At 48.9% G+C, this 24,695-nt stretch overlaps 1 protein-coding gene across 1 annotated transcript in view; it reads right to left on the reverse strand.

Moving 5' to 3' along the window:
• Positions 1-24,453, reverse strand: part of LOC139397355 (rho guanine nucleotide exchange factor 26-like) — a gene marked incomplete at its 3' end in the record, with an annotated part of 41,637 nt that extends 17,184 nt beyond the window's left edge. Inside the window, exons 1-6 of the mRNA XM_071144114.1 lie at positions 24,439-24,453; positions 22,563-24,046; positions 21,942-21,993; positions 21,165-21,304; positions 9,958-10,014; positions 6,112-6,272 (exon numbers count right to left, since the gene is read on the reverse strand). Coding sequence (XP_071000215.1) covers positions 6,112-6,272; positions 9,958-10,014; positions 21,165-21,304; positions 21,942-21,993; positions 22,563-23,957 — 1,805 coding nt within the window. The remainder of the gene's footprint in view (positions 1-6,111; positions 6,273-9,957; positions 10,015-21,164; positions 21,305-21,941; positions 21,994-22,562; positions 24,047-24,438) is intronic.
• Between the last annotated feature and the right edge of the window lie 242 nt (positions 24,454-24,695).

Below are 24,695 nucleotides of genomic sequence, written 5' to 3' on the forward strand. Positions count from 1 at the left end.
GAGAGAGAGAGAGCCCAGAACAGAGAAGAGCTCATGGTTAGAGGTCAATTTGTTTTGTTTGTTTGAGTGCATGGAGAAGAGACATTAATATTGTTCAACCAGAGAGAGAAGACTGGTGGATCGAGGCAGGTTTAAACATTCTGTTCAACCAGAGAGAAGACTGGTGGATCGAGGCAGGTTTAAACACCCTGTTCAACCAGAGAGAAGACTGGTGGATCGAGGCAGGTTTAAACATCCTGTTCAACCAGAGAGAGAAGACTGGTGGATTGAGGCAGGTTTAAACACCCTGTTCAACCAGAGAGAAGACTGATGGATCGAGGCAGGTTTAAACATCCTGTTCAACCAGAGAGAGAAGACTGGTGGATCGAGGCAGGTTTAAACATCCTGTTCAACCAGAGAGAGAAGACTGGAGGATCGAGGCAGGTTTAAACATCCTGTTCAACCAGAGAGAAGACTGGTGGATCGAGGCAGGTTTAAACATCCTGTTCAACCAGAGAGAAGACTGGTGGATCGAGGCAGGTTTAAACATCCTGTTCAACCAGAGAGAAGACTGGTGGATCGAGGCAGGTTTAAACATCCTGTTCAACCAGAGAGAGAAGACTGGTGGATCGAGGCAGGTTTAAACATCCTGTTCAACCAGAGAGAAGACTGGAGGATCGAGGCAGGTTTAAACATCCTGTTCAACCAGAGAGAGAAGACTGGTGGATCGAGGCAGGTTTAAACATCCTGTTCAACCAGAGAGAGAAGACTGGTGGATCGAGGCAGGTTTAAACATCCTGTTCAACCAGAGAGAAGACTGGAGGATCGAGGCAGGTTTAAACATCCTGTTCAACCAGAGAGAAGACTGGTGGATCGAGGCAGGTTTAAACATCCTGTTCAACCAGAGAGAAGACTGGTGGATCGAGGCAGGTTTAAACATCCTGTTCAACCAGAGAGAAGACTGGTGGATCGAGGCAGGTTTAAACATCCTGTTCAACCAGAGAGAGAAGACTGGTGGATCGAGGCAGGTTTAAACATCCTGTTCAACCAGAGAGAGAAGACTGGTGGATCGAGGCAGGTTTAAACATCCTGTTCAACCAGAGAGAAGACTGGAGGATCGAGGCAGGTTTAAACATCCTGTTCAACCAGAGAGAGAAGACTGGTGGATCGAGGCAGGTTTAAACATCCTGTTCAACCAGAGAGAAGACTGGAGGATCGAGGCAGGTTTAAACATCCTGTTCAACCAGAGAGAAGACTGGTGGATCGAGGCAGGTTTAAACATCCTGTTCAACCAGAGAGAAGACTGGTGGATCGAGGCAGGTTTAAACATCCTGTTCAACCAGAGAGAAGACTGGTGGATCGAGGCAGGTTTAAACATCCTGTTCAACCAGAGAGAGAAGACTGGTGGATCGAGGCAGGTTTAAACATCCTGTTCAACCAGAGAGAAGACTGGTGGATCGAGGCAGGTTTAAACATCCTGTTCAACCAGAGAGAAGACTGGTGGATCGAGGCAGGTTTAAACATCCTGTTCAACCAGAGAGAAGACTGGTGGATCGAGGCAGGTTTAAACATCCTGTTCAACCAGAGAGAAGACTGGTGGATCGAGGCAGGTTTAAACATCCTGTTCAACCAGAGAGAGAAGACTGGTGGATCGAGGCAGGTTTAAACATCCTGTTCAACCAGAGAGAGAAGACTGGTGGATCGAGGCAGGTTTAAACATCCTGTTCAACCAGAGAGAGAAGACTGGTGGATCGAGGCAGGTTTAAACATCCTGTTCAACCAGAGAGAGAAGACTGGTGGATCGAGGCAGGTTTAAACATCCTGTTCAACCAGAGAGAAGACTGGTGGATCGAGGCAGGTTTAAACATCCTGTTCAACCAGAGAGAAGACTGGTGGATCGAGGCAGGTTTAAACATCCTGTTCAACCAGAGAGAAGACGGGTGGATCGAGGCAGGTTTAAACATCCTGTTCAACCAGAGAGAAGACTGATGGATCGAGGCAGGTTTAAACATTCTGTTCAACCAGAGAGAAGACTGGTGGATCGAGGCAGGTTTAAACATCCTGTTCAACCAGAGAGAGAAGACTGGTGGATCGAGGCAGGTTTAAACATTCTGTTCAACCAGAGAGAGAAGACTGGTGGATCGAGGCAGGTTTAAACATCCTGTTCAACCAGAGAGAAGACTGGTGGATCGAGGCAGGTTTAAACATCCTGTTCAACCAGAGAGAGAAGACTGGTGGATTGAGGCAGGTTTAAACATCCTGTTCAACCAGAGAGAGAAGACTGGTGGATCGAGGCAGGTTTAAACATCCTGTTCAACCAGAGAGAAGACTGGTGGATTGAGGCAGGTTTAAACATCCTGTTCAACCAGAGAGAGAAGACTGGTGGATCGAGGCAGGTTTAAACATCCTGTTCAACCAGAGAGAAGACTGGTGGATCGAGGCAGGTTTAAACATCCTGTTCAACCAGAGAGAGAAGACTGGTGGATCGAGGCAGGTTTAAACATCCTGTTCAACCAGAGAGAAGACTGGTGGATTGAGGCAGGTTTAAACATCCTGTTCAACCAGAGAGAGAAGACTGGTGGATCGAGGCAGGTTTAAACATCCTGTTCAACCAGAGAGAAGACTGGTGGATTACTTTTGTTTCTCTCAGTCACCTTCCTCTAGACCAGGGGTGTCAAACTCATTCCATGAAGGGCCTAGTGTCTGCTAGTTTTTCCTTTCAATTAAGACCTAGACCACCAGGTGAGGGGAGTTCCTTACCAATTAGTGACATTAATTAATCAATCAAGTCCAATGGAGGAGTGAAAACCTGCAGGCACTCGGCCCTCCATAGAATGAGTTTGACACCTGTGCTCTAGATCCTTCAAACGCAACTCTGGACCACCAAGCCAGTTCCACTGCATTGTTTCATTGTTCCCCTCTAACAAGGGACTGATTTAGTCTTGGGACACCAGGTTTCCCTCTAATCAGGGACTGATTTAGGCCTGGGACACCAGGTTTCCCTCTAATCAGGGACTGATTTAGACCTGGGACACCAGGTTCCCCTCTAATCAGGGACTGATTTAGACCTGGGATACCAGGTGGGTGCAATTATCAGGTAGAACAGAGAAACAGCAGGCTTTGGACCTCGTAGGGTAACAGGTGAATACCCATGTTCCAGACACTCAACACACCTGACACGTGAGATATGCAGTTTTAATAAAGGTTCTGTACTGATGTACTCCAAATACTAATGTGGTGGGGTTACCTGTAGGGTGGGGTTACCTGTAGGGGTTACCTGTAGGGTGGGGTTACCTGTAGGGGTTACCTGTAGGGTGGGGTTACCTTTAGAGTGGGGTTACCTGTAGGGGTTACCTGTAGGGTGGGGCTACCTGTAGGGGTTACATGTAGGGGTTACCTGTAGGGTGGAGTTACCTGTAGGGGTTACCTGTAGGGTGGGGTTACCTGTAGGGTGGGGCTACCTGTAGGGGTTACCTGTAGGGTGGGGTTACCTGTAGGGTGGGGCTACCTGTAGGGGTTACCTGTAGGGTGGGGCTACCTGTAGGGTGGGGCTACCTGTAGGGTGGGGCTACCTGTAGGGTGGGGTTACCTGTAGGGGTTACCTGTAGGGTGGGGTTACCTGTAGGGGTTACCTGTAGGGTGGGGTTACCTGTAGGGTGGGGTTACCTGTAGGGTGGGGTTACCTGTAGGGTGGGGCTACCTGTAGGGGTTACATGTAGGGGTTACCTGTAGGGTGGGGTTACCTGTAGGGGATACCTGTAGGGGTTACCTGTAGGGTGGGGTTACCTGTAGGGTGGGGTTACCTGTAGGGTGGGGCTACCTGTAGGGGTTACCTGTAGGGTGGGGCTACCTGTAGGGGTTACCTGTAGGGTGGGGTTACCTGTCGGGTGGGGTTACCTGTAGGGTGGGGTTACCTGTAGGGGTTACCTGTAGGGTGGGGTTACCTGTAGGGTGGGGCTACCTGTAGGGTGGGGCTACCTGTAGGGGTTACCTGTAGGGTGGGGCTACCTGTCGGGTGGGGTTACCTGTCGGGTGGGGTTACCTGTCGGGTGGGGTTACCTGTAGGGGTTACCTGTAGGGTGGGGTTACCTGTCGGGTGGGGTTACCTGTCGGGTGGGGTTACCTGTAGGGTGGGGTTACCTGTAGGGTGGGGTTACCTGTAGAGTGGGGTTACCTGTAGAGTGGGGTTACCTGTAGGGGTTACCTGTAGGGTGGGGCTACCTGTCGGGTGGGGTTACCTGTAGGGGTTACCTGTAGGGTGGGGCTACCTGTCGGGTGGGGGTGGGGTTACCTGTAGGGGTTACCTGTAGGGTGGGGCTACCTGTAGGGTGGGGTTACCTGTAGGGGTTACCTGTAGGGTGGGGTTACCTGTCGGGTGGGGTTACCTGTAGGGGTTACTTGTAGGGTGGGGCTACCTGTCAGGTGGGGTTACCTGTAGGGGTTACCTGTAGGGTGGGGCTACCTGTAGGGGTTACCTGTAGGGTGGGGCTACCTGTAGGGGTTACCTGTAGGGTGGGGCTACCTGTCGGGTGGGGTTACCTGTAGGGTGGGGTTACCTGTAGGGGTTACCTGTAGGGTGGGGTTACCTGTAGGGTGGGGCTACCTGTAGGGTGGGGCTACCTGTCGGGTGGGGTTACCTGTAGGGTGGGGTTACCTGTAGGGTGGGGTTACCTGTAGGGTGGGGCTACCTGTAGGGTTGGGCTACCTGTAGGGTGGGGCTACCTGTAGGGGTTACCTGTAGGGTGGGGTTACCTGTCGGGTGGGGTTACCTGTAGGGGTTACCTGTAGGGTGGGGTTACCTGTCGGGTGGGGGGGGGGGATTACCTGTCGTATGGGGGGAGGATTACCTGTCGTATGGGGGGGAGTTACCTGTCGGGTGAGGGGGGGGTTACCTGTAGGGTGGGGGGGGTTTCCTGTCGTATGGGGGGGTTACCTGTCGGGTGGGGGAGGGGTTACCTGTCAGGTGGGGTTACCTTTAGGGTGGGGGTTACCTGTCGGGTGGGGGAGGGGTTACCTGTCGGGTGGGGTTACCTGTCAGGTGGGGGGGTTACCTGTCGTATTGGGGGGCGGGGGTTACCTGTGAGGTGGGGGAGGGGCTACCTGTGTCACACACAAGTTCGGACCTCAGGAATGAGAGGGGGATGGGAAGATCACACACACACAGAAACAGACATGCACACAGCTGCCAGCATGAGCTAACCCAGGAGACTGTCACAGACATGAACACACTGTTCCAGAGAAACAGAGGGTTGTGTGTGTTTATGAGAGAGCAGTCAGCCACAGCTCTCTCACACACACAGGTCACACACACACACACACAGGTCTCTCTCACACACACACAGGTCTCTCACACACACACACACACACACACACAGGTCTCTCACACACACACACAGGTCTCTCTCACACACACACAGGTCTCTCACACACACACACACACACAGGTCTCTCACACACACACAGATCTCTCACACACACACAGGTCTCTTACACACAGGTTTGGGTTGTGGTGTATTAAGCCGGGCATGATGACAGGAAGAGGATCCAGGGGTCAAGGAACACACACACGGTCGGGTCGGGTCTGGTCTGGTCTGGTCTGGTCTGTCTGTCTGTCTGTCTGTCTGTGTTCTCCAGTTACATAAGCTGTGAGGACCATTGAACACAACCATGTTCAGCAGTCTCCATGCTCTAATGACAAACTTGCATCACCTCTAGTCCAGCCACACCGATGTTCTCTACAGAAAACTCACAATTGTATGCACACACAGACGCTCATAGATCACTGGGTGAAATCTAGTCAGGGAGGGCCACTGTTGACTCTCTCTGTTCAAACACACACAGCCCTGCCTCTGTTTTCAAGCCCACAGACTACACAGCATGTTTGTGCTCATAAAGGAACAGGGACTATGATACAGTGTGAAGTTTGTGTTCTGTTTGTAGTTTAGCTGCAGTTTCTCTCTCTCTTTCATTAGCTATGTGTCTGTCTGGAACATCAATTACAATACCTACAATACCCCTTTCTCTAGCTAAGGCAAGCGTACACTCTCACACACACACACACACACACACACACACACACACACACACACACACACACACACACACACACACACACACACACACAGGACCTACTTCTTGCTGGCCTCACACACGTCTGTGATGTTGGAGAAGAGGTGGTGGTGCTCGGTCTTGGTCATGGTGTCACTGAGCTCTGCTGAGTTCTGAAACATCCGGATCAGAACCTCCAGACTGTGGAGGTAGGAGTGTTCTGACGATATCAACTCAAATATGGCCTGACAGAGAGAACGAGAGAGAGAGAGAGAGAGAGAGACAGAGAGAGAGAGACAGAGAGAGAGAGAGAGAGAGAGAGAGAGAGAGACAGAGAGACAGAGACAGAGAGAGAGACAGAGAGAGAGACAGAGAGAGAGACAGAGAGAGAGACAGAGAGACAGAGAGAGAGACAGAGAGACAGAGAGAGAGAGAGAGACAGAGAGAGAGAGAGAGACAGAGAGAGAGAGAGAGACAGAGAGAGAGAGAGAGAGAGAGACAGAGAGAGAGAGAGAGACAGAGAGAGAGAGAGAGACAGAGAGACAGAGAGAGAGAGAGAGAGAGAGAGAGAGAGAGAGAGAGAGAGAGACAGAGAGAGAGAGTGAGAGAAAGAGAGAGAGAGACAGAGACAGAGAGAGAGACAGAGAGAGAGACAGAGACAGAGAGAGAGAGACAGAGACAGAGAGAGAGAGAACACGATAGAGAGAGAACGAGAATGATAGAGAGAGAGACAGAACGAGAGAACGATAGAGAGAGAGAATAAGAGAACGATAGAGAGAGAGAATGAGAGAACGATAGAGAGAGAACGAGAGAACGATAGAGAGAGAGAACGAGAGAACGATAGAGAGAGAGAACGAGAGAACGATAGAGAGAGAACGAAAAAGAGAGAGAGAACGAGAGAACAAAAGAACGAGAGAGAACAAGAGAACAAAAGAACGAGAGAGAACAAGAGAACAAAAGAACGAGAGAGAGAGAGAACGAGAGAGAGAGAGAGTAATTACAGGGATGCTAACTGGTGAGGGCTCAAAAATGACACACTTTTTTTTGCACAGAAGCAAGTGAAAAATCTATGTAAACTGCCAGAAAATGTGGCTATTTTCAACTGGTATGATCAACATTGTGATACCAGGCCTAATATCAGGATATCAAGAAGTATCGTGACAGCACTGTGTCTTCCCTGCCATTGGGCTCGTTTTTCTCCTCTATGGCAGTGGTACTCAGAGGCTGAATGACAGAGAAGCCAAGTCCCATCTGGAGAGAATAAACATACCTATCCACTCCAATAACTAAACACATGTAACAACAGAAACCTCATCCCTGTCTGCTCACCTCATCCCTGTCTACACCCCAGCTCCTCATCCCTGTCTACAACCCAGCTCCTCATCCCGGTCTACACCCCAGCTCCTCATCCCTGTCTGCTCACTTCATCCCGGTCTACACCCCAGCTCCTCATCCCGGTCTACACCCCAGCTCCTCATCCCTGTCTGCTCACCTCATCCCGGTCTACACCCCAGCTCCTCATCCCTGTCTGCTCACCCCAGCTCCTCATCCCTGTCTGCTCACCTCATCCCGGTCTACACCCCAGCTCCTCATCCCTGTCTACTCACCTCATCCCTGTCTACACCCCAGCTCCTCCTCCCTGTCTACAACCCAGCTCCTCATCCCTGTCTACACCCCAGCTCCTCATCCCTGTCTGCTCACCCCAGCTCCTCATCCCTGTCTACACCCCAGCTCCTCATCCCTGTCTACACCCCAGCTCCTCATCCCTGTCTACAACCCAGCTCCTCATCCCAGTCTACAACCCAGCTCCTCATCCCAGTCTACACCCCAGCTCCTCCTCCCTGTCTACAACCCAGCTCCTCATTCCTGTCTGCTCACCCCAGCTCCTCATCCCTGTCTACACCCAAGCTCCTCATCCCTGTCTACACCCAAGCTCCTCATCCCTGTCTACACCCCAGCTCCTCATCCCTGTCTACAACCCAGCTCCTTATCCCTGTCTGCTCACCTCATCCCGGTCTACACCCCAGCTCCTCATCCCGGTCTACACCCCAGCTCCTTATCCCTGTCTGCTCACCTCATCCCGGTCTACACCCCAGCTCCTCATCCTGGTCTACACCCCAGCTCCTCATCCCTGTCTGCTCACCCCAGCTCCTCATCCCCGTCTGCTCACCTCATCCCTGTCTACACCCCAGCTCCTCATCCCGGTCTACTCACCTCATCCCGGTCTACAACCCAGCTCCTCATCCCTGTCTACACCCCAGCTCCTCATCCCTGTCTACACCCCAGCTCCTCATCCCTGTCTGCTCACCCTAGCTCCTCATCCCTGTCTACACCCCAGCTCCTCATCCCTGTCTACAACCCAGCTCCTCATCCCTATCTACACCCCAGCTCCTCATCCCTGTCTACAACCCAGCTCCTCATCCCTATCTACACCCCAGCTCCTCATCCCTGTCTGCTCACCCCAGCTCCTCATCCCTGTCTGCTCACCCCAGCTCCTCATCCCTGTCTGCTCACCCCAGCTCCTCATCCCTGTCTGCTCACCCCAGCTCCTCATCCCTGTCTGATCACCCCAGCTCCTCATCCCTGTCTGATCACCCCAGCTCCTCATCCCTGTCTGCTCACCCCAGCTCCTCATCCCTGTCTGCTCACCCCAGCTCCTCATCCCTGTCTACAACCCAGCTCCTCATCCCTGTCCACACCCCAGCTCCTCATCCCTGTCTACACCCCAGCTCCTCATCCCTGTCCACACCCCAGCTCCTCATCCCTGTCCACACCCCAGCTCCTCATCCCTGTCTACACCTCAGCTCCTCATCCCTGTCTACACCCCAGCTCCTCATCCCTGTCCACACCCCAGCTCCTCATACCTGTCTACACCCCAGCTCCTCATCCCTGTCCACACCCCAGCTCCTCATCCCTGTCTACAACCCAGCTCCTCATCCCGGTCTACACCCCAGCTCCTCATACCTGTCTACACCCCAGCTCCTCATCCCAGTCTGCTCACCTCATCCCTGTCTACACCCCAGCTCCTCATCCCTGTCTACACCCCAGCTCCTCATCCCTGTCTACACCCCAGCTCCTCATCCCTGTCCACACCCCAGCTCCTCATCCCTGTCTACACCCCAGCTCCTCATCATGGTCTACACCCCAGCTCCTCATCACGGCTAAATAACATTTTAAAACTGATGGAGATATGCAGAAAGAACAGAGAGAGAAGCCCCTGAGTGGGGTAATGGCTGGTTAGAGGATGAGGCTACTCACAGCTGGCACACATGATATTGGGTAAAACACTCATTCTGATGTGACATTTCTGCCATCACTCTGAACTCTGATATTCTATTAGTAGGACATGTAGACAATAATTATGTGCTCAGTCATTCATTTAGAGAGAGAAGGTAGTGATCACACCGGGAGAAGAGCTGTTCACACCTCTTATAGCTCCATTTTGATTTATTTTACCTTTATTTAACTAGGCAAGTCAGTTTCAGAACAAATTCTTATTTACAATGACAGCCTACCCCCGGCCAAACCCGGACGACGCTGGGCCAATTGTGCGCCGCCCTATGGGACTCCCAAATCGGTGATACTCTCCATCTGCACACTTCTCTAGACACGTATTTGCTGAGACATCCATGCTATGAATTCATATGTCCCTCAACATCAACTGGTTAACTTGTCTATGGTCCATATTTTCAAGCCCTCCCCTTTAAGAAGGGTTTACTGTTTGCTATGGAAAAGGTTACGGGGAGAGGAGTTTAGGCATGGTTTGTTAGAGTGCAACGGGGGGCTACAGTAAGTGACCTGTCTGTGTGTGTGTCTGTGTGTGTGCATGCATCCTAACCATTCTGGGTCCAGTCTGCTTGACCCTTTGTTGAAACTGTCTCTGTATGAAGGGGTCACACACACACACACACACACTAAGGCTGTTGTTACCTCTTGTCTCTTCCGCTCCTCCTGGCTGAGTTTATCAGAAACACCACTCTTCTTTACCTGCAGGACAAACACAGGTTTCAGTAACAACATCAGGAAGAAAACACACACACACAAACACACACACACACACACACACACACACACACACACACACACACACACACACACACACACACACACACACACACACACACACACACACACACACACACACACACACACACACACACACACACACACACACACACACACACACACGTCTACTGGCTATATTTGCCAACTGTTAGCAAAACAAAACAGTCGCACAACTTTAGGAATGAAAGGAATTGTTTAGAGGTGAGGCATACCTCTGTATCCATCACAGTGTAAACTCTCAGGTGTCTGCTTTTAGAGGAATTAGGGCTAATGTGTGTTCAGCTGTCTGTGGCAGCACACACACATTTTCTGTCTGTGAAAGCAGCAAGACAGACACACACTGTCCATGACTCCACCACAGGAGTAGTTCTCATAACAGACCTGTAGACCTGTATGAGCTGAATAAAGACCTGTAGGAGCTGAATAAAGACCTGTAGACCTGTAGGAGCTGAATAAAGACCTATAGACCTGTAGGAGCTGAATAAAGACCTGTAGACCTGTAGGAGCTGAATAAAGACCTGTAGGAGCTGAATAAAGACCTGTAGACCTGTAGGAGCTGAATAAAGACCTGTAGACCTGCAGGAGCTGAATAAAGACCTGTAGGAGCTGAATAAAGACCTGTAGACCTGCAGGAGCTGAATAAAGACCTATAGACCTGTAGGAGCTGAATAAAGACCTGTAGACCTGTAGGAGCTGAATAAAGACCTGTAGGAGCTGAATAAAGACCTGTAGACCTGTAGGAGCTGAATAAAGACCTGTAGACCTGCAGGAGCTGAATAAAGACCCGTAGACCTGTAGGAGCTGAATAAAGACCTGTAGGAGCTGAATAAAGACCTGTAGACCTGTAGGAGCAGAATAAAGACCTGTAGACCTGTAGGAGCTGAATAAAGACCTGTAGGAGCAGAATAAAGACCTGTAGACCTGTATGAGCTGAATAAAGACCCGTAGGAGCTGAATAAAGACCTATAGGAGCTGAATAAAGACCTGTAGAGCTGTAGGAGCAGAATAAAGACCTGTAGACCTGTAGGAGCTGAATAAAGACCTGTAGACCTGTAGGAGCTGAATAAAGACCTGTAGGAGCTGAATAAAGACCTGTAGACCTGTAGGAGCTGAATAAAGACCTGTATGAGCTGAATAAAGACCTGTAGACCTGTAGGAGCTGAATAAAGCCATGTAGACCTGTAGGAGCTGAATAAAGACCTGTAGGAGCTGAATAAAGACCTGTAGACTTGTAGGAGCTGAATAAAGACCTGTAGGAGCTGAATAAAGACCTGTAGGAGCTGAATAAAGCCATGTAGACCTGTAGGAGCTGAATAAAGACCTGTAGGAGCTGAATAAAGACCTGTAGACCTGTAGGAGCTGAATAAAGACCTGTAGGAGCTGAATAAAGACCTATAGGAGCTGAATTAAGACCTGTAGGAGCTGAATAAAGACCTATAGGAGCTGAATAAAGACCTGTAGAGCTGTAGGAGCTGAATAAAGAGCTGTAGGAGCTGAATAAAGACCTGTAGGAGCTGAATAAAGACCTGTAGACCTGTAGGAGCTGAATAAAGACCTGTAGGAGCTGAATAAAGACCTATAGGAGCTGAATTAAGACCTATAGGAGCTGAATTAAGACCTGTAGGAGCTGAATAAAGACCTATAGGAGCTGAATAAAGACCTGTAGAGCTGTAGGAGCTGAATAAAGAGCTGTAGGAGCTGAATAAAGACCTGTAGGAGCTGAATAAAGACCTGTAGACCTGTAGGAGCTGAATAAAGACCTGTAGGAGCTGAATAAAGACCTATAGGAGCTGAATTAAGACCTATAGGAGCTGAATTAAGACCTGTAGGAGCTGAATAAAGACCTATAGGAGCTGAATAAAGACCTGTAGAGCTGTAGGAGCTGAATAAAGACCTGTAGGAGCTGAATAAAGACATGTAGACCTGTAGGAGCTGAATAAAGACCTGTAGGAGCTGAATAAAGACCTGTAGGAGCTGAATAAAGCCATGTAGACCTGTAGGAGCTGAATAAAGACCTGTAGGAGCTGAATAAAGACCTGTAGAGCTGTAGGAGCTGAATAAAGACCTGTAGGAGCTGAATAAAGACCTGTAGACCTGTAGGAGCTGAATAAAGACCTATAGACCTGTAGAGCTGTAGGAGCTGAATAAAGACCTGTAGACCTGTATGAGCTGAATAAAGCCCTGTAGGAGCTGAATAAAGCCCTGTAGGAGCTGAATAAAGCCCTGTGGGAGCTGAATAAAGCCCTGTGGGAGCTGAATAAAGACCTGTGGGAGCTGAATAAAGCCCTGTAGGAGCTGAATAAAGCCCTGTGGGAGCTGAATAAAGCCCTGTGGGAGCTTAATAAAGACCTGTAGGAGCTGAATAAAGACCTGTAGAGCTGTAGGAGCTGAATAAAGACCTGTAGGAGCTGAATAAAGACCTGTAGGAGCTGAATAAAGACCTGTAGACCTGTAGGAGCTGAATAAAGACCTGTAGGAGCTGAATAAAGACCTGTAGAGCTGTAGGAGCTGAATAAAGACCTGTAGACCTGTAGGAGCTGAATAAAGACCTGTAGGAGCTGAATAAAGACCTGTAGGAGCTGAATAAAGACCTGTAGACCTGTAGGAGCAGAATAAAGACCTGTAGACCTGTATGAGCTGAATAAAGACCTGTAGGAGCAGAATAAAGACCTGTAGACCTGTATGAGCTGAATAAAGACCTGTAGGAGCTGAATAAAGACCTGTAGGAGCTGAATAAAGACCTGTAGGAGCTGAATAAAGACCTGTAGGAGCTGAATAAAGCCATGTAGGGGCTGAATAAAGCCCTGTAGGAGCTGAATAAAGCCCTGTGGGAGCTGAATAAAGCCCTGTAGGAGCTGAATAAAGACCCCAGTGTGCTAGTTTAGAGAAAGAAAGGTTCCTTTCAGGGGAGTCTGGGTGTATGCACAGGATAGCTTACGTTGTTGTGTGTGTGTGTGTGTGTGTGTGTGTGTGTGTGTGTGTGTGTGTGTGTGTGTGTGTGTGTGTAGTATCCCCCCTCCTCTAGAAACATCTGCCACTGACACAAGGCAGCATTAGAGCCAACATGTCTCCATCGCCCACTGCTTCAATCCCTGCTCCCTACCAATACTTCTCCACACCCGGTCCTTTGTCATCTTCCCCAAGCACCCTTCCACTCCTCCATGAATCAATCATTACAAGCAACCTGAATGGGAGAGAGCTGGAAATATTTTTCAAATACATTGAGGAACTATTGTAATTCAGGAATTGAGGAACTATTGTAATTCAGGAATTGAGGAACTATTGTAATTCAGGAATTGAGGAACTATTGTAATTTAGGAATTGAGGAACTATTGTAATTCAGGAATTGAGGAACTATTGTAATTTAGGAATTGAGGAACTATTGTAATTTAGGAATTGAGGAACTATTGTAATTTAGGAATTGAGGAACTATTGTAATTTAGGAATTGAGGAACTATTGTAATTTAGGAATTGAGGAACTATTGTAATTTAGGAATTGAGGAACTATTGTAATTTAGGAATTGAAGAACTATTGTAATTTAGGAATTGAATAACTATTGTAATTCAGGAATTGAGGAACTATTGTATACAGTACCAGTCAGTAGTTTGGACACACCTACTCATTCAAGGGTTTTTCTTTATTTTTACTATTTTCTACATTGTAGAATAATAGTGAAGACATGAAAACTATGAAATAACACATATGGAATCATGTAGCAACCAAAAAAAGTGTTAAACAAATCTCTCAACCATCTTCATGAGGTAGTCACCTGGAATGCATTTCAATTAACAGGTGTGAATTTCTTTCCTTCTTAATGCGTTTTAGCCAATCAGTTGTGTTGTGACAAGGTAGGTGTGGTATACAGAAGATGGTCTATTACCAAATAGGGCTAAGTCCATATTATGGCAAGAAGAGCTCAAAAAAGAAAAGAGAAACAACAGTCCATCATTACTTTAAGTCATGGTCAGAAAATATGGTCAGAAAATATGGTCAGACGCAAAAACCATCAAGCGCCATGATGAAACTGGCTCTCATGAGGACCAACACAGGAAAGGAAGACCCAGAGTTACCTCTGCTGTAGAGGAGAAGTTAGAGTTACCAGCATCAGAAATTACAGCCCAAAAAAATGTTAGATTAGAGTTCAAGTAACAAACACATGTCAACATCAACTGTTCAGAGGAGACTGTGCGAATCAGGCCTACATGGTCGAATTGCTGCAAAGAAACCACTACAAAAGGACACCAATAAGAAGAAGAGACTTGCTTTGGCCAAGAAACATGAGCAATGGACATTAGACCGGGGGAAATCTGTCCTTTGAGTCCAAATTTGAGATTTTTTGTTCCAACCACCATGTCTTAGTGAGACGAAGAGTAGGTGAACGGATGATCTCTGCATGTGTGGTTCCCACCATGAAGCATGGAGGAGGAGGTGTAATGGTGTGGGTGTGCTTTGCTGGTGACAATGTCTGTGATTTATTTTGCATTCAAGGCACACTTAACCAGCATGGCTACAACAGTATTGTACGCTTAATGGAACTATAATTGAATTATCAACAGGACAATGACCCAACACACCTCCAGGCTGTGTAAGGGCTATTTGTCCAAGAAGGAGAGTGATGAGTGCTGCATCAGATGACCTGGCCTCCACAATCACCCAACCTCAACCCATTTGAGATGGTTTGGGATGAGTTGGACCGCAGACTGAAGGAAAAGCAGCCAACAAGTGCTCAGCATATGTGGGAACTCCTTCAAGACTGTTGGAAAAGCATTCCAGGTGAAGCTGGTTGAGAGAATGCCAAATAGGACTATCTTCTGAATACCACCCCTACCTTGTCACGACACAACTGATTGGCTCAAATGCATTAAGGAAAGAAATTCCACAAATTAACAAGGCACACCTGTTAATTGAAATGCATTCCAGTTGACTACCTCATGAAGCTGGTTGTCAGAATGCCAAGAGTGTGTGAAGCTGTCATCAAGGCAAAGGGTGGCTACTTTGAAGAATCTCAAATATATTTTAATTTGTTTAACACTTTTTTTGGTGACTACATGATTCCATGTGTTATTTCATAGTGTTGATGTCTGCATTATTATTGTACAATGTAGAAAATAGTAAAAATAAAGAAAAACCCTTGAATGAGTAGGTGTGTCCAAACTTTTGACTTGTACTGTTTATGTTACTGCTCGACTAAAACAATCTCAGTCGACCAACAGCCTAAAGACCAAACAATGGACCAGTCGACTAAATGGGGTCAGGCCGACTAGGGTTGTCATGATACCAGGATGGCGATACTACAATACCTGATTTTCCATGGCAACAAGGAAAACACGATGCAGACTATACTCTCTGGTCCTTTTACACCTGCATTGCCTGCTGTTTGGGGTTTTAGGCTGGGTTTCTGTACAGCACTTTGAGATATCAGCTGATGTACGAAGGGCTATATAAATTAATTTGATTTGATTTGATTTGAAACCCTGCTGTAAGTAACATATAGTGGGTTAAAGCAAGCAAAACAAACGTGATTTGGGGTGAAACACTTCAGGCTGCTTGTTACTAACATTATGACTGTTTTCCTCAGGAAACGGAGTCTGCTTCATCTTTTCTTTCCTTGCTGCGATACCTCGGAGTATTGTGATACTGGTATCGTGACAAACCTAATGGAGACCTTTGCAAACACATCCAGACTAGGATACAAAACAAACAAGCCAACAGCCAAACCAATACAGCCAAAATGCCAACAGCTTGCCAAGTTTGTGCTATTGTGCAAGATAAATTCCCTTTAAAAGGCAATCAACTTCTATTTATCTATCTACGGCCTTGCAGGTCCTTAGTGTCCTAGCAACCACCTTCCCGCCACGACAACTGAACTTTGCCCTGCTTTTGGAGTTTCCCTGAGAACACAGAGGGACAGGTGTAACCGTGACAACAGAAACGCAGTATTCACTCAAAAGGGAGTGGTTGAGGTAAGAGGTTGACCGTAGGCATAAATCTATCATTGTCTTACCCTTACTCCCCTGTCCTACCCTTAACCGGGGGGGTTAAGCCTCTCATCTAAGAGTATGGTGTCAACACTCTTAGATACACCACTTCCCCCTGTCCCTACGGTTACTGGAAACTAGAGACTTCTAGGAAACAGAGTCTGACCTTACAGGTGTTACTGGAAACTAGAGACTTCTAGGAAACAGAGTCTGACCTTACAGGTGTTACTGGAAACTAGAGACTTCTAGGAAACAGAGTCTGACCTTACAGGTGTTACTGGAAACTACAGACTTCTAGGAAACAGAGTCTGACCTTACAGGTGTTACTGGAAACTAGAGACCTCTAGGAAACAGAGTCTGACCTTACAGGTGTTACTGGAAACTAGAGACCTCTAGGAAACAGAGAGTCTGAACCAAAGCGGTAGCTGTCAGTCTGGGAAGGGAAGTGTGATAGTAGGAACAGGTTCTGTCAGTTTGGGAATGGAAGTGTGATAGTAGGAACAGGTTCTGTCAGTTTGGGAAGGGAAGTGTGATAGTAGGAACAGGTTCTGTCAGTTTGGGAAGGGAAGTGTGATAGTAGGAACAGGTTCTGTCAGTTTGGGAAGGGAAGTGTGATAGTAGGAACAGGGTATGTCAGTCTGGGAAGGGAAGTGTGATAGTAGGAAAAGGTTCTGTCAGTTTGGGAAGGGAAGTGTGATAGTAGGAACAGGTTCTGTCAGTTTGGGAAGGGAAGTGTGATAGTAGGAACAGGTTCTGTCAGTTTGGGAAGGGAAGTGTGATAGTAGGAACAGGTTCTGTCAGTCTGGGAAGGGAAGTGTGATAGTAGGAACAGGTTCTGTCAGTTTGGGAAGGGAAGTGTGATAGTAGGAACAGGTTCTGTCAGTTTGGGAAGGGAAGTGTGATAGTAGGAACAGGTTCTGTCAGTTTGGGAAGGGAAGGGTGATAGTAGGAACAGGTTCTGTCAGTCTGGGAAGGGAAGTGTGATAGTAGGAACAGGTTCTGTCAGTTTGGGAAGGGAAGTGTGATAGTAGGAACAGGTTCTGTCAGTTTGGGAAGGGAAGGGTGATAGTAGGAACAGGTTCTGTCAGTCTGGGAAGGGAAGTGTGATAGTAGGAACAGGTTCTGTCAGTCTGGGAAGGGAAGTGTGATAGTAGGAACAGGTTCTGTCAGTCTGGGAAGAGAAGTGTGATAGTAGGAACAGGTTCTGTCAGTTTGGGAAGGGAAGTGTGATAGTAGGAACAGGTTCTGTCAGTTTGGGAAGGGAAGTGTGATAGTAGGAACAGGTTCTGTCAGTTTGGGAAGGGAAGTGTGATAGTAGGAACAGGTTCTGTCAGTTTGGGAAGGGAAGTGTGATAGTAGGAACAGGTTCTGTCAGTCTGGGAAGGGAAGTGTGATAGTAGGAACAGGTTCTGTCAGTTTGGGAAGGGAAGTGTGATAGTAGGAACAGGTTCTGTCAGTTTGGGAAGGGAAGTGTGATAGTAGGAACAGGTTCTGTCAGTCTGGGAAGGGAAGTGTGATAGTAGGAACAGGTTCTGTCAGTTTAGGAAGGGAAGTGTGATAGTAGGAACAGGTTATGTCAGTTTGGGAAGGGAAGTGTGATAGTAGGAACAGGTTCTGTCAGTCTGGGAAGGGAAGTGTGATAGTAGGAACAGGTTCTGTCAGTTTGGGAAGGGAAGTGTGATAGTAGGAACAGGTTCTGTCAGTCTGGGAAGGGAAGTGTGATAGTAGGAACAGGTTCTGTCAGTTTGGGAAGGGAAGTGTGATAGTAGGAACAGGTCCTGTCAGTTTGGACATTGATGCCACTTTTGTCCATCCGTTAAACATCAGATCATTCTCTCATTTCCAGGAGGGTGGATTTTTCTGCTCCTTCAGAGAATGAAGATACGGAAACCTCCAGGTTACTTACCATCAGTTACTGACCAGGAGAAACAGCAGAACATCCAACTACTATAAAACACTACAGCCTGCCCTGTCACAGTGTAAACAGCAGAACATCCAACTACTATAAAACACTACAGCCTGCCCTGTCACATGTTATGGCCCATAGACCTTCCATCTGGCATCAAACACAGGACTGGGACAGGACTCCTCTCATTGGAAATATCTGGATAAGTCAACTTTGTTTGAATATTTTGATCAGAACTAACTGTCCCCTACAGTACTGTCCCCCACCGTCTCTACAGTACTGTCCCCTACAGTACTGTCCCCTACAGTACTGTCCCCCACCGTCTCTACAGTACTGTCCCCTACAGTACTGTCCCCTACAGTACTATTCCCTACAGTCTCTACAGTACTATTCCCTACAGTACTATTCTCTACAGTACTATTCCCTACAGTACTATTCCCTACAGTACTGTCCCCTACAGTCTCTACAGTACTATTCTCTACAGTACTATTCCCTACAGTACTATTCCCTACAGTACTGTCCCCTACAGTCTCTACAGTACTATTCTCTACAGTACTATTCCCTACAGTACTATTCCCTACAGTACTGTCCCCTACAGTCTCTACAGTACTGTCCCCTACAGTACTATTCCCTACAGTACTGTCCCCTACAGTCTCTACAGTACTATTCTCTACAGTACTATTCCCTACAGTACTATTCCCTACAGTACTGTCCCCTACAGTCTCTACAGTACTATTCTCTACAGTACTATTCCCTACAGTACTATTCCCTACAGTACTGTCCCCTACAGTCTCTACAGTACTATTCTCTACAGTACTATTCCCTACAGTACTATTCCCTACAGTACTGTCCCCCACTGTCTCTACAGTACTGTCCCCTACAGTACTGTCCCCCACTGTCTCTACAGTACTGGTCTCTACAGTACTGGTCTCTACAGTACTGGTCTCTACAGTACTGGTCTCTACAGTCTCTACAGTACTGGTCTCTACAGTCTCTACAGTACTGGTCTCTACAGTCTCTACAATACTGGTCCCTATAGTACTAGTCCCTACAGTACTGGTCTCTACAGTGCTGGTCTCTAGAGTACTGGTCTCTACAGTCTCTACAGTACTGGTCTCTACAGTACTGGTCTCTACAGTCTCTACAATACTGGTCCCTTCAGTACTGGTCTCTACAGTACTGGTCTCCTACAGTACTGGTCTCCTACAGTACTGGTCTCCTACAGTACTGGACTCCTACAGTACTGGTCTCCTACAGTACTGGTCTACTACAGTACTGTCTCCTACAGTCTCTACAGTACTGGTCTCCTACAGTACTGGTCTCCTACAGTACTGGTCTCCTACAGTACTGGTCTCTCTCTCCCTCAGCCCTTCTTGAGCAGCTCCAGATAAGAGTAAACATCAACAAGGAGAACAGAACACCTAAGTGGAAAACAGCATTTGCCCCCCTCCTTTCCCCCCGTTCCTCTCCTACCATTCTGGTCTCTACAGTACTGTTCCCTCCTTTCCCCGTTCCTCTCTCCTACCATTCTGGTCTCTACAGTACTGTCCCCTCCTTTCCCCCGTTCCTCTCCTACCACTCTGGTCTCTACAGTACTGTTCCCTCCTTTCCCCCCGTTCCTCTCCTACCATTCTGGGCCCAAACTGGATCCCGTCACAACGTACTCCAGGGAGAACATATTGTCGCCATGCCGGGTGGTGCTCTCAGTCTGCTGCCCCAGATCTTTCTCCCTTCCTCTCCTCCTCTCAGTCTGCTGTCCCAGATCTTTCTCCCTTCCTCTCAGTCTGCTGTCCCAGATCTTTCTCCCTTCCTCTCCTCCTCTCAGTCTGCTGCCCCAAATCTTTCTCCCTTCCTCAGTCTGCTGCCCCAGATCTTTCTCCCTTCCTCTCCTCCTCTCAGTCTGCTGCCCCAGATCTTTCTCCCTTCCTCTCCTCCTCTCAGTCTGCTGCCCCAGATCTTTCTCCCTTCCTCTCCTCCTCTCAGTCTGCTGCCCCAGATCTTTCTCCCTTCCTCTCAGTCTGCTGTCCCAGATCTTTCTCCCTTCCTCTCCTCCTCTCAGTCTGCTGCCCCAGATCTTTCTCCCTTCCTCTCCTCCTCTCAGTCTGCTGCCCCAGATCTTTCTCCCTTCCTCTCCTCCTCTCAGTCTGCTGCCCCAGATCTTTCTCCCTTCCTCTCAGTCTGCTGTCCCAGATCTTTCTCCCTTCCTCTCCTCCTCTCAGTCTGCTGCCCCAGATCTTTCTCCCTTCCTCTCCTCCTCTCAGTCTGCTGCCCCAGATCTTTCTCCCTTCCTCTCCTCCTCTCAGTCTGCTGCCCCAGATCTTTCTCCCTTCCTCTCCTCCTCTCAGTCTGCTGCCCCAGATATTTCTCCCTTCCTCTCCTCTTCTCAGTCTGCTGCCCCAGATCTTTCTCCCTTCCTCTCCTCCTCTCAGTCTGCTGCCCCAGATCTTTCTCCCTTCCTCTCCTCTCAGTCTGCTGCCCCAGATCTTTCTCCCTTCCTCTCAGTCTGCTGTCCCAGATCTTTCTCCCTTCCTCTCAGTCTGCTGCCCCAGATCTTTCTCCCTTCCTCTCCTCCTCTCAGTCTGCTGCCCCAGATCTTTCTCCCTTCCTCTCCTCCTCTCATTCTGCTGCCCAAAATCTTTCTCCCTTCCTCTCCTCCTCTTAGTCTGCTGCCCCAGATCTTTCTCCCTTCCTCTCCTCCTCTTAGTCTGCTGCCCCAGATCTTTCTCCCTTCCTCTCCTGCTGTCCCAGATCTTTCTTCCTTCCTCTCCTGCTCCCTCCCTCACCCCCCCTTCCTCTCCTGATCCCTCTCTCACCCTCCCCTTCCTTTCATGCTCCCTCCCTCACCCTCCCAAACCTGCTCCCTCACCCTCCCCTTCATTTCCTGCTCCCTCACCCTCCCTCTTCCCTCCCTATCCCTGTTTTAATTCCCTATCTAGACCAAGAGTAATGAAGAGACAGAGAGAGACATAAAGAGACAGAGAGAGAGAGAGAGACAGACAGTCACAGACAGAGTAGGAGAAGGAGAGAGAGAGATGGAGGATGGGTAAGGATCGCAGCCAGACCAGATGTGACAACATCCCTCACAGCCCTGGCAGTCCATTTCCCAACAAGGCCCTGTGTTTGTCTCTGTACTCTATGAGAGGCACTGCACCACAATTCACTGTGTGCGTGTGCGTGTGTGTCTCACCACACTGAGTTGGCTCCAGGAGGTGCGTATGGGTCTGTACTGCATCACGATGCGGTCATCAGGTTTGGCCTCTCTGGACTGGTCCTCATCAGAGTCATTGTGAAGAGCTTTCTCCTGGTAGTTCTGATACAGTTCCTCCTCTGGATCACACCACAGACAGACAGGTTGAGGGTGGATCACACCACAGACAGACAGACACAGGTTGAGGGTGGATCACACCACAGACAGACAGACAGGTTGAGGGTGGATCACACCACAGACAGACAGACAGGCTGAGCGTGGATCACACCACAGACAGACAGACACAGGTTGAGGGTGGATCACACCACAGACAGACAGACAGGTTGAGGGTGGATCACACCACAGACAGACAGACAGGTTGAGGGTGGATCACACCACAGACAGACAGACAGGTTGAGGGTGGATCACACCACAGACAGACAGACAGGTTGAGGGTGGATCACACCACAGACAGACAGACACAGGTTGAGGGTGGATCACACCACAGACAGACAGACACAGGTTGAGGGTGGATCACACCACAGACAGACAGGTTGAGGGTGGATCACACCACAGACAGACAGACAGGTTGAGGGTGGATCACACCACAGACAGACAGACAGGTTGAGGGTGGATCACACCACAGACAGACAAACAGGTTGAGGGTGGATCACAATAGTACAGTCCCCATTGACAGCAAGACCTCAACCATGTGTACAGAAAGTCACAGTCATCACCAGTTCATATACATGACTAAGACAGAGAAGTGGCACTCACCTTCACTGTCAAATGTCCTCTGTGTGATCAGTCCTGGCTTCTTATCAGGACTCTGGGAGACAGAACAAGACCCCATGTCACTATTAATAACAGACCCAGGATCAGCTCTCCCTGCCCCAGCCATACTACTATATCAACACTATGAACTGAAACTGTCACTAGATCTGTTATCATGAGCAGTCAGCACAATATCCGAAATGATGCTTTATTAGGCAAATCTGGTTATGAATGACATTATAAACACACATCTGTCAGGTTCTAAATGACAAGTGTTAGTAGGTCTCCCCTGGGACCTGCTCTTGACCCCTGACCTCCCTAATTACAGAGCAGTGGACTGAAGTGTGTTGTAATCATAGGCCTTCACTATTAGTAGGACTTCAACACAAGCGTCTCCTGACAATGTTCCAACTTCAAGCTAGCTGTGTACTTTGGTCCTGATCTGAACTTCAGGAGAATAATTAATCAAACATGAATCCATAAGGCAGATGAGTGTTAATTAAAGTAAGAGACAGTAATATCCAGGCACATGGGGCAAAGCATGGAGAGAATGGTATCATGACATAGCAGTTAATAGGAATGACAATTTCCTGGACAATAATGGGTGAATACATGTCTTCCTACCTTGTTCTTCTTCCCAGGGCTGGTCGGTCTCTCCTTGACCTCCTGTAGTCCTTTGAGCACAGGTTGGGACAGATGATGGCTCTTTGGGTCTACAGGTTGGGACAGACGATGGCTCTTTGGGTCTACAGGTTGGGACAGACGATGGCTCTTTGGGTCTACAGGTTGGGACAGACGATGGCTCTTTGGGTCTACAGGTTGGGACAGACGATGGGTCTTGAGGTCATCAGATGGTATTTCCATTTCCACTCCACTTACCACTGCTCTCCTGTACGAGGTAGACCTCAACCCTCTCTTCAGAGTCTCAGTGCTCTCATCCTGGTCTGTCCCCCCTCCCCCGGACCCTACGCCAGTGGAGAAGAAGGATCCAGTCTCCACCATGCTGAGGGCTCGCAGGGCCCGCTTGGTAGGATCCAGGCCCAGCAGACCCCCCATGCCGTGGCTCTGTACCCCAGCAGGAGAGGCCTTGCTCAGGGACGCTAGCCCTTTGGGGATCAGCTGCTGTGTGCCCTTCTTCAGGGCAGCTGCACTGTGGGTGCTGAGGACAATGGAGGGAGGAGGAGATAGAGAGATGTAGGGAGAGAGGGTGGGAGTGGGGGAATGAGAGGGGGAAGGAGAGGGGGCAGACATGTCAGCAGAGGAGGGGCTGTGGGGTGTGGGGAGGTCAGAAGGGGTGGAGATGAGGGAAGAGAGGGAGTTGATACTGGAGGTGGAGCTGTGGGATGGGGTAGGGGTGTTGAGACTAGGGGTGGAGGGGCTGGGGTTAGGGGGAGAGGGGCTGGGGTTACGGGGAGAGGGGACAGGAGTTAAGGGGTGGTAGGAAGAAGGGGAGGTCAGGTCATGTTGGTGGTTATTGGGGGAGGCAGGGGGAGAGGGGTGTTTGGAGGAGGCAGAGTCCAGCGGTGAAGGGCTCGTCCCAAACACTATCTGGTCCCTGTGAGCGGTGAGGGTGAACGGGCTGGATAGTCGATTCTGGGTGTCCAGCAGAGGCTTGTCTGACCACACATTATCAACACTCCCACCGTGGCATGCCTTACTGTTCAACGACAGCGACTTATCATCCTCCGACTTGAACTTGGACAGAGAGAAACGTCCTTTGGACAGATGTCCAATACTTATACTCCTGACTACCCGTGTTTTCCTGGTGGGTTGGTTGAGAACGTGCTTCAGAATGACCGTCCCTCCTCCCGGCGTGGCCACCAGTCTCTCTGCAGGCTGGCTCAGGGTAAAGCTGCACTTGTTGTCCTCTACGGGGAAGTCAGTCATGTGGACTCCGTCTATCTGGTAGCTGAGGGGCCGGGCCTTTAGCTTGCTGGGGCCAGTGTGATTGGCTGAGCGCCGCTTCCATAGCGGGGTGATGTTACTGTTGGACAGATCCACATCGTTCCCGCCCTCCATGGTGCGTCAATCACTCGTCTTTTCTTTGTCACTGAGGAGTCTCTCGTCTGACCCAACTGGTCCAACCCAGAAGAGAACTGCAATAACCCCTGGTTGTAAACACACAGAGAGCGAGATCTATCAAAATCAAAGCTGGAGGGTTATTAGGATAAGTCCTGACTTTTCAGGGTTAGGTCTGTCTGTGAGGTCACAAGTTGGGTCATTCCTTAGCTCTTGAAAACTCTAGGCAGCATTCTGCCTTACAGTTCTCAGTCATTCGCTTTGCCCATGACAGCCTCCTGTGAACTACAATTCCGACTCTGTTTTAACGTTTCGAAACGTTGTTAATTAATAATCGCTTGCCTATGGATTTCGAAACATTTATCTTTAATCAGCGAGAAGGAATCCTTAAAATATATTTTTTAAATACACGTTTTGCACAGATCCATACAGCAATGGGCGTCTCCATCCAATGAAACGACACTTTCCACGTTATGCTTACACACAGGTGGTCGCCTCGTCTTCCGGTTGTTTTCCGCAAACAAGCGCTGTAACGCGGAGACATGTCAGCGTGGGAACCAGTGCTTGACCTGGGCCAGAGCGACCTACCAGCACTTCTCATTTTGGGGGAATTGCGTACCGGCTCCTCTTTAAAACAAAGTAGCCTAAATTAGCCCAGATTGACGCGCAAAAAACATTGAAGGCGAGAACTGCACTGAATAGCAATTGAGAGTGGGCATTAATAGTCTGATTCCGCTT

This window comes from Oncorhynchus clarkii, unplaced genomic scaffold (assembly GCF_045791955.1).
Source record: "Oncorhynchus clarkii lewisi isolate Uvic-CL-2024 unplaced genomic scaffold, UVic_Ocla_1.0 unplaced_contig_13490_pilon_pilon, whole genome shotgun sequence".
Classification (NCBI taxonomy): Eukaryota; Metazoa; Chordata; class Actinopteri; order Salmoniformes; family Salmonidae; genus Oncorhynchus; species Oncorhynchus clarkii.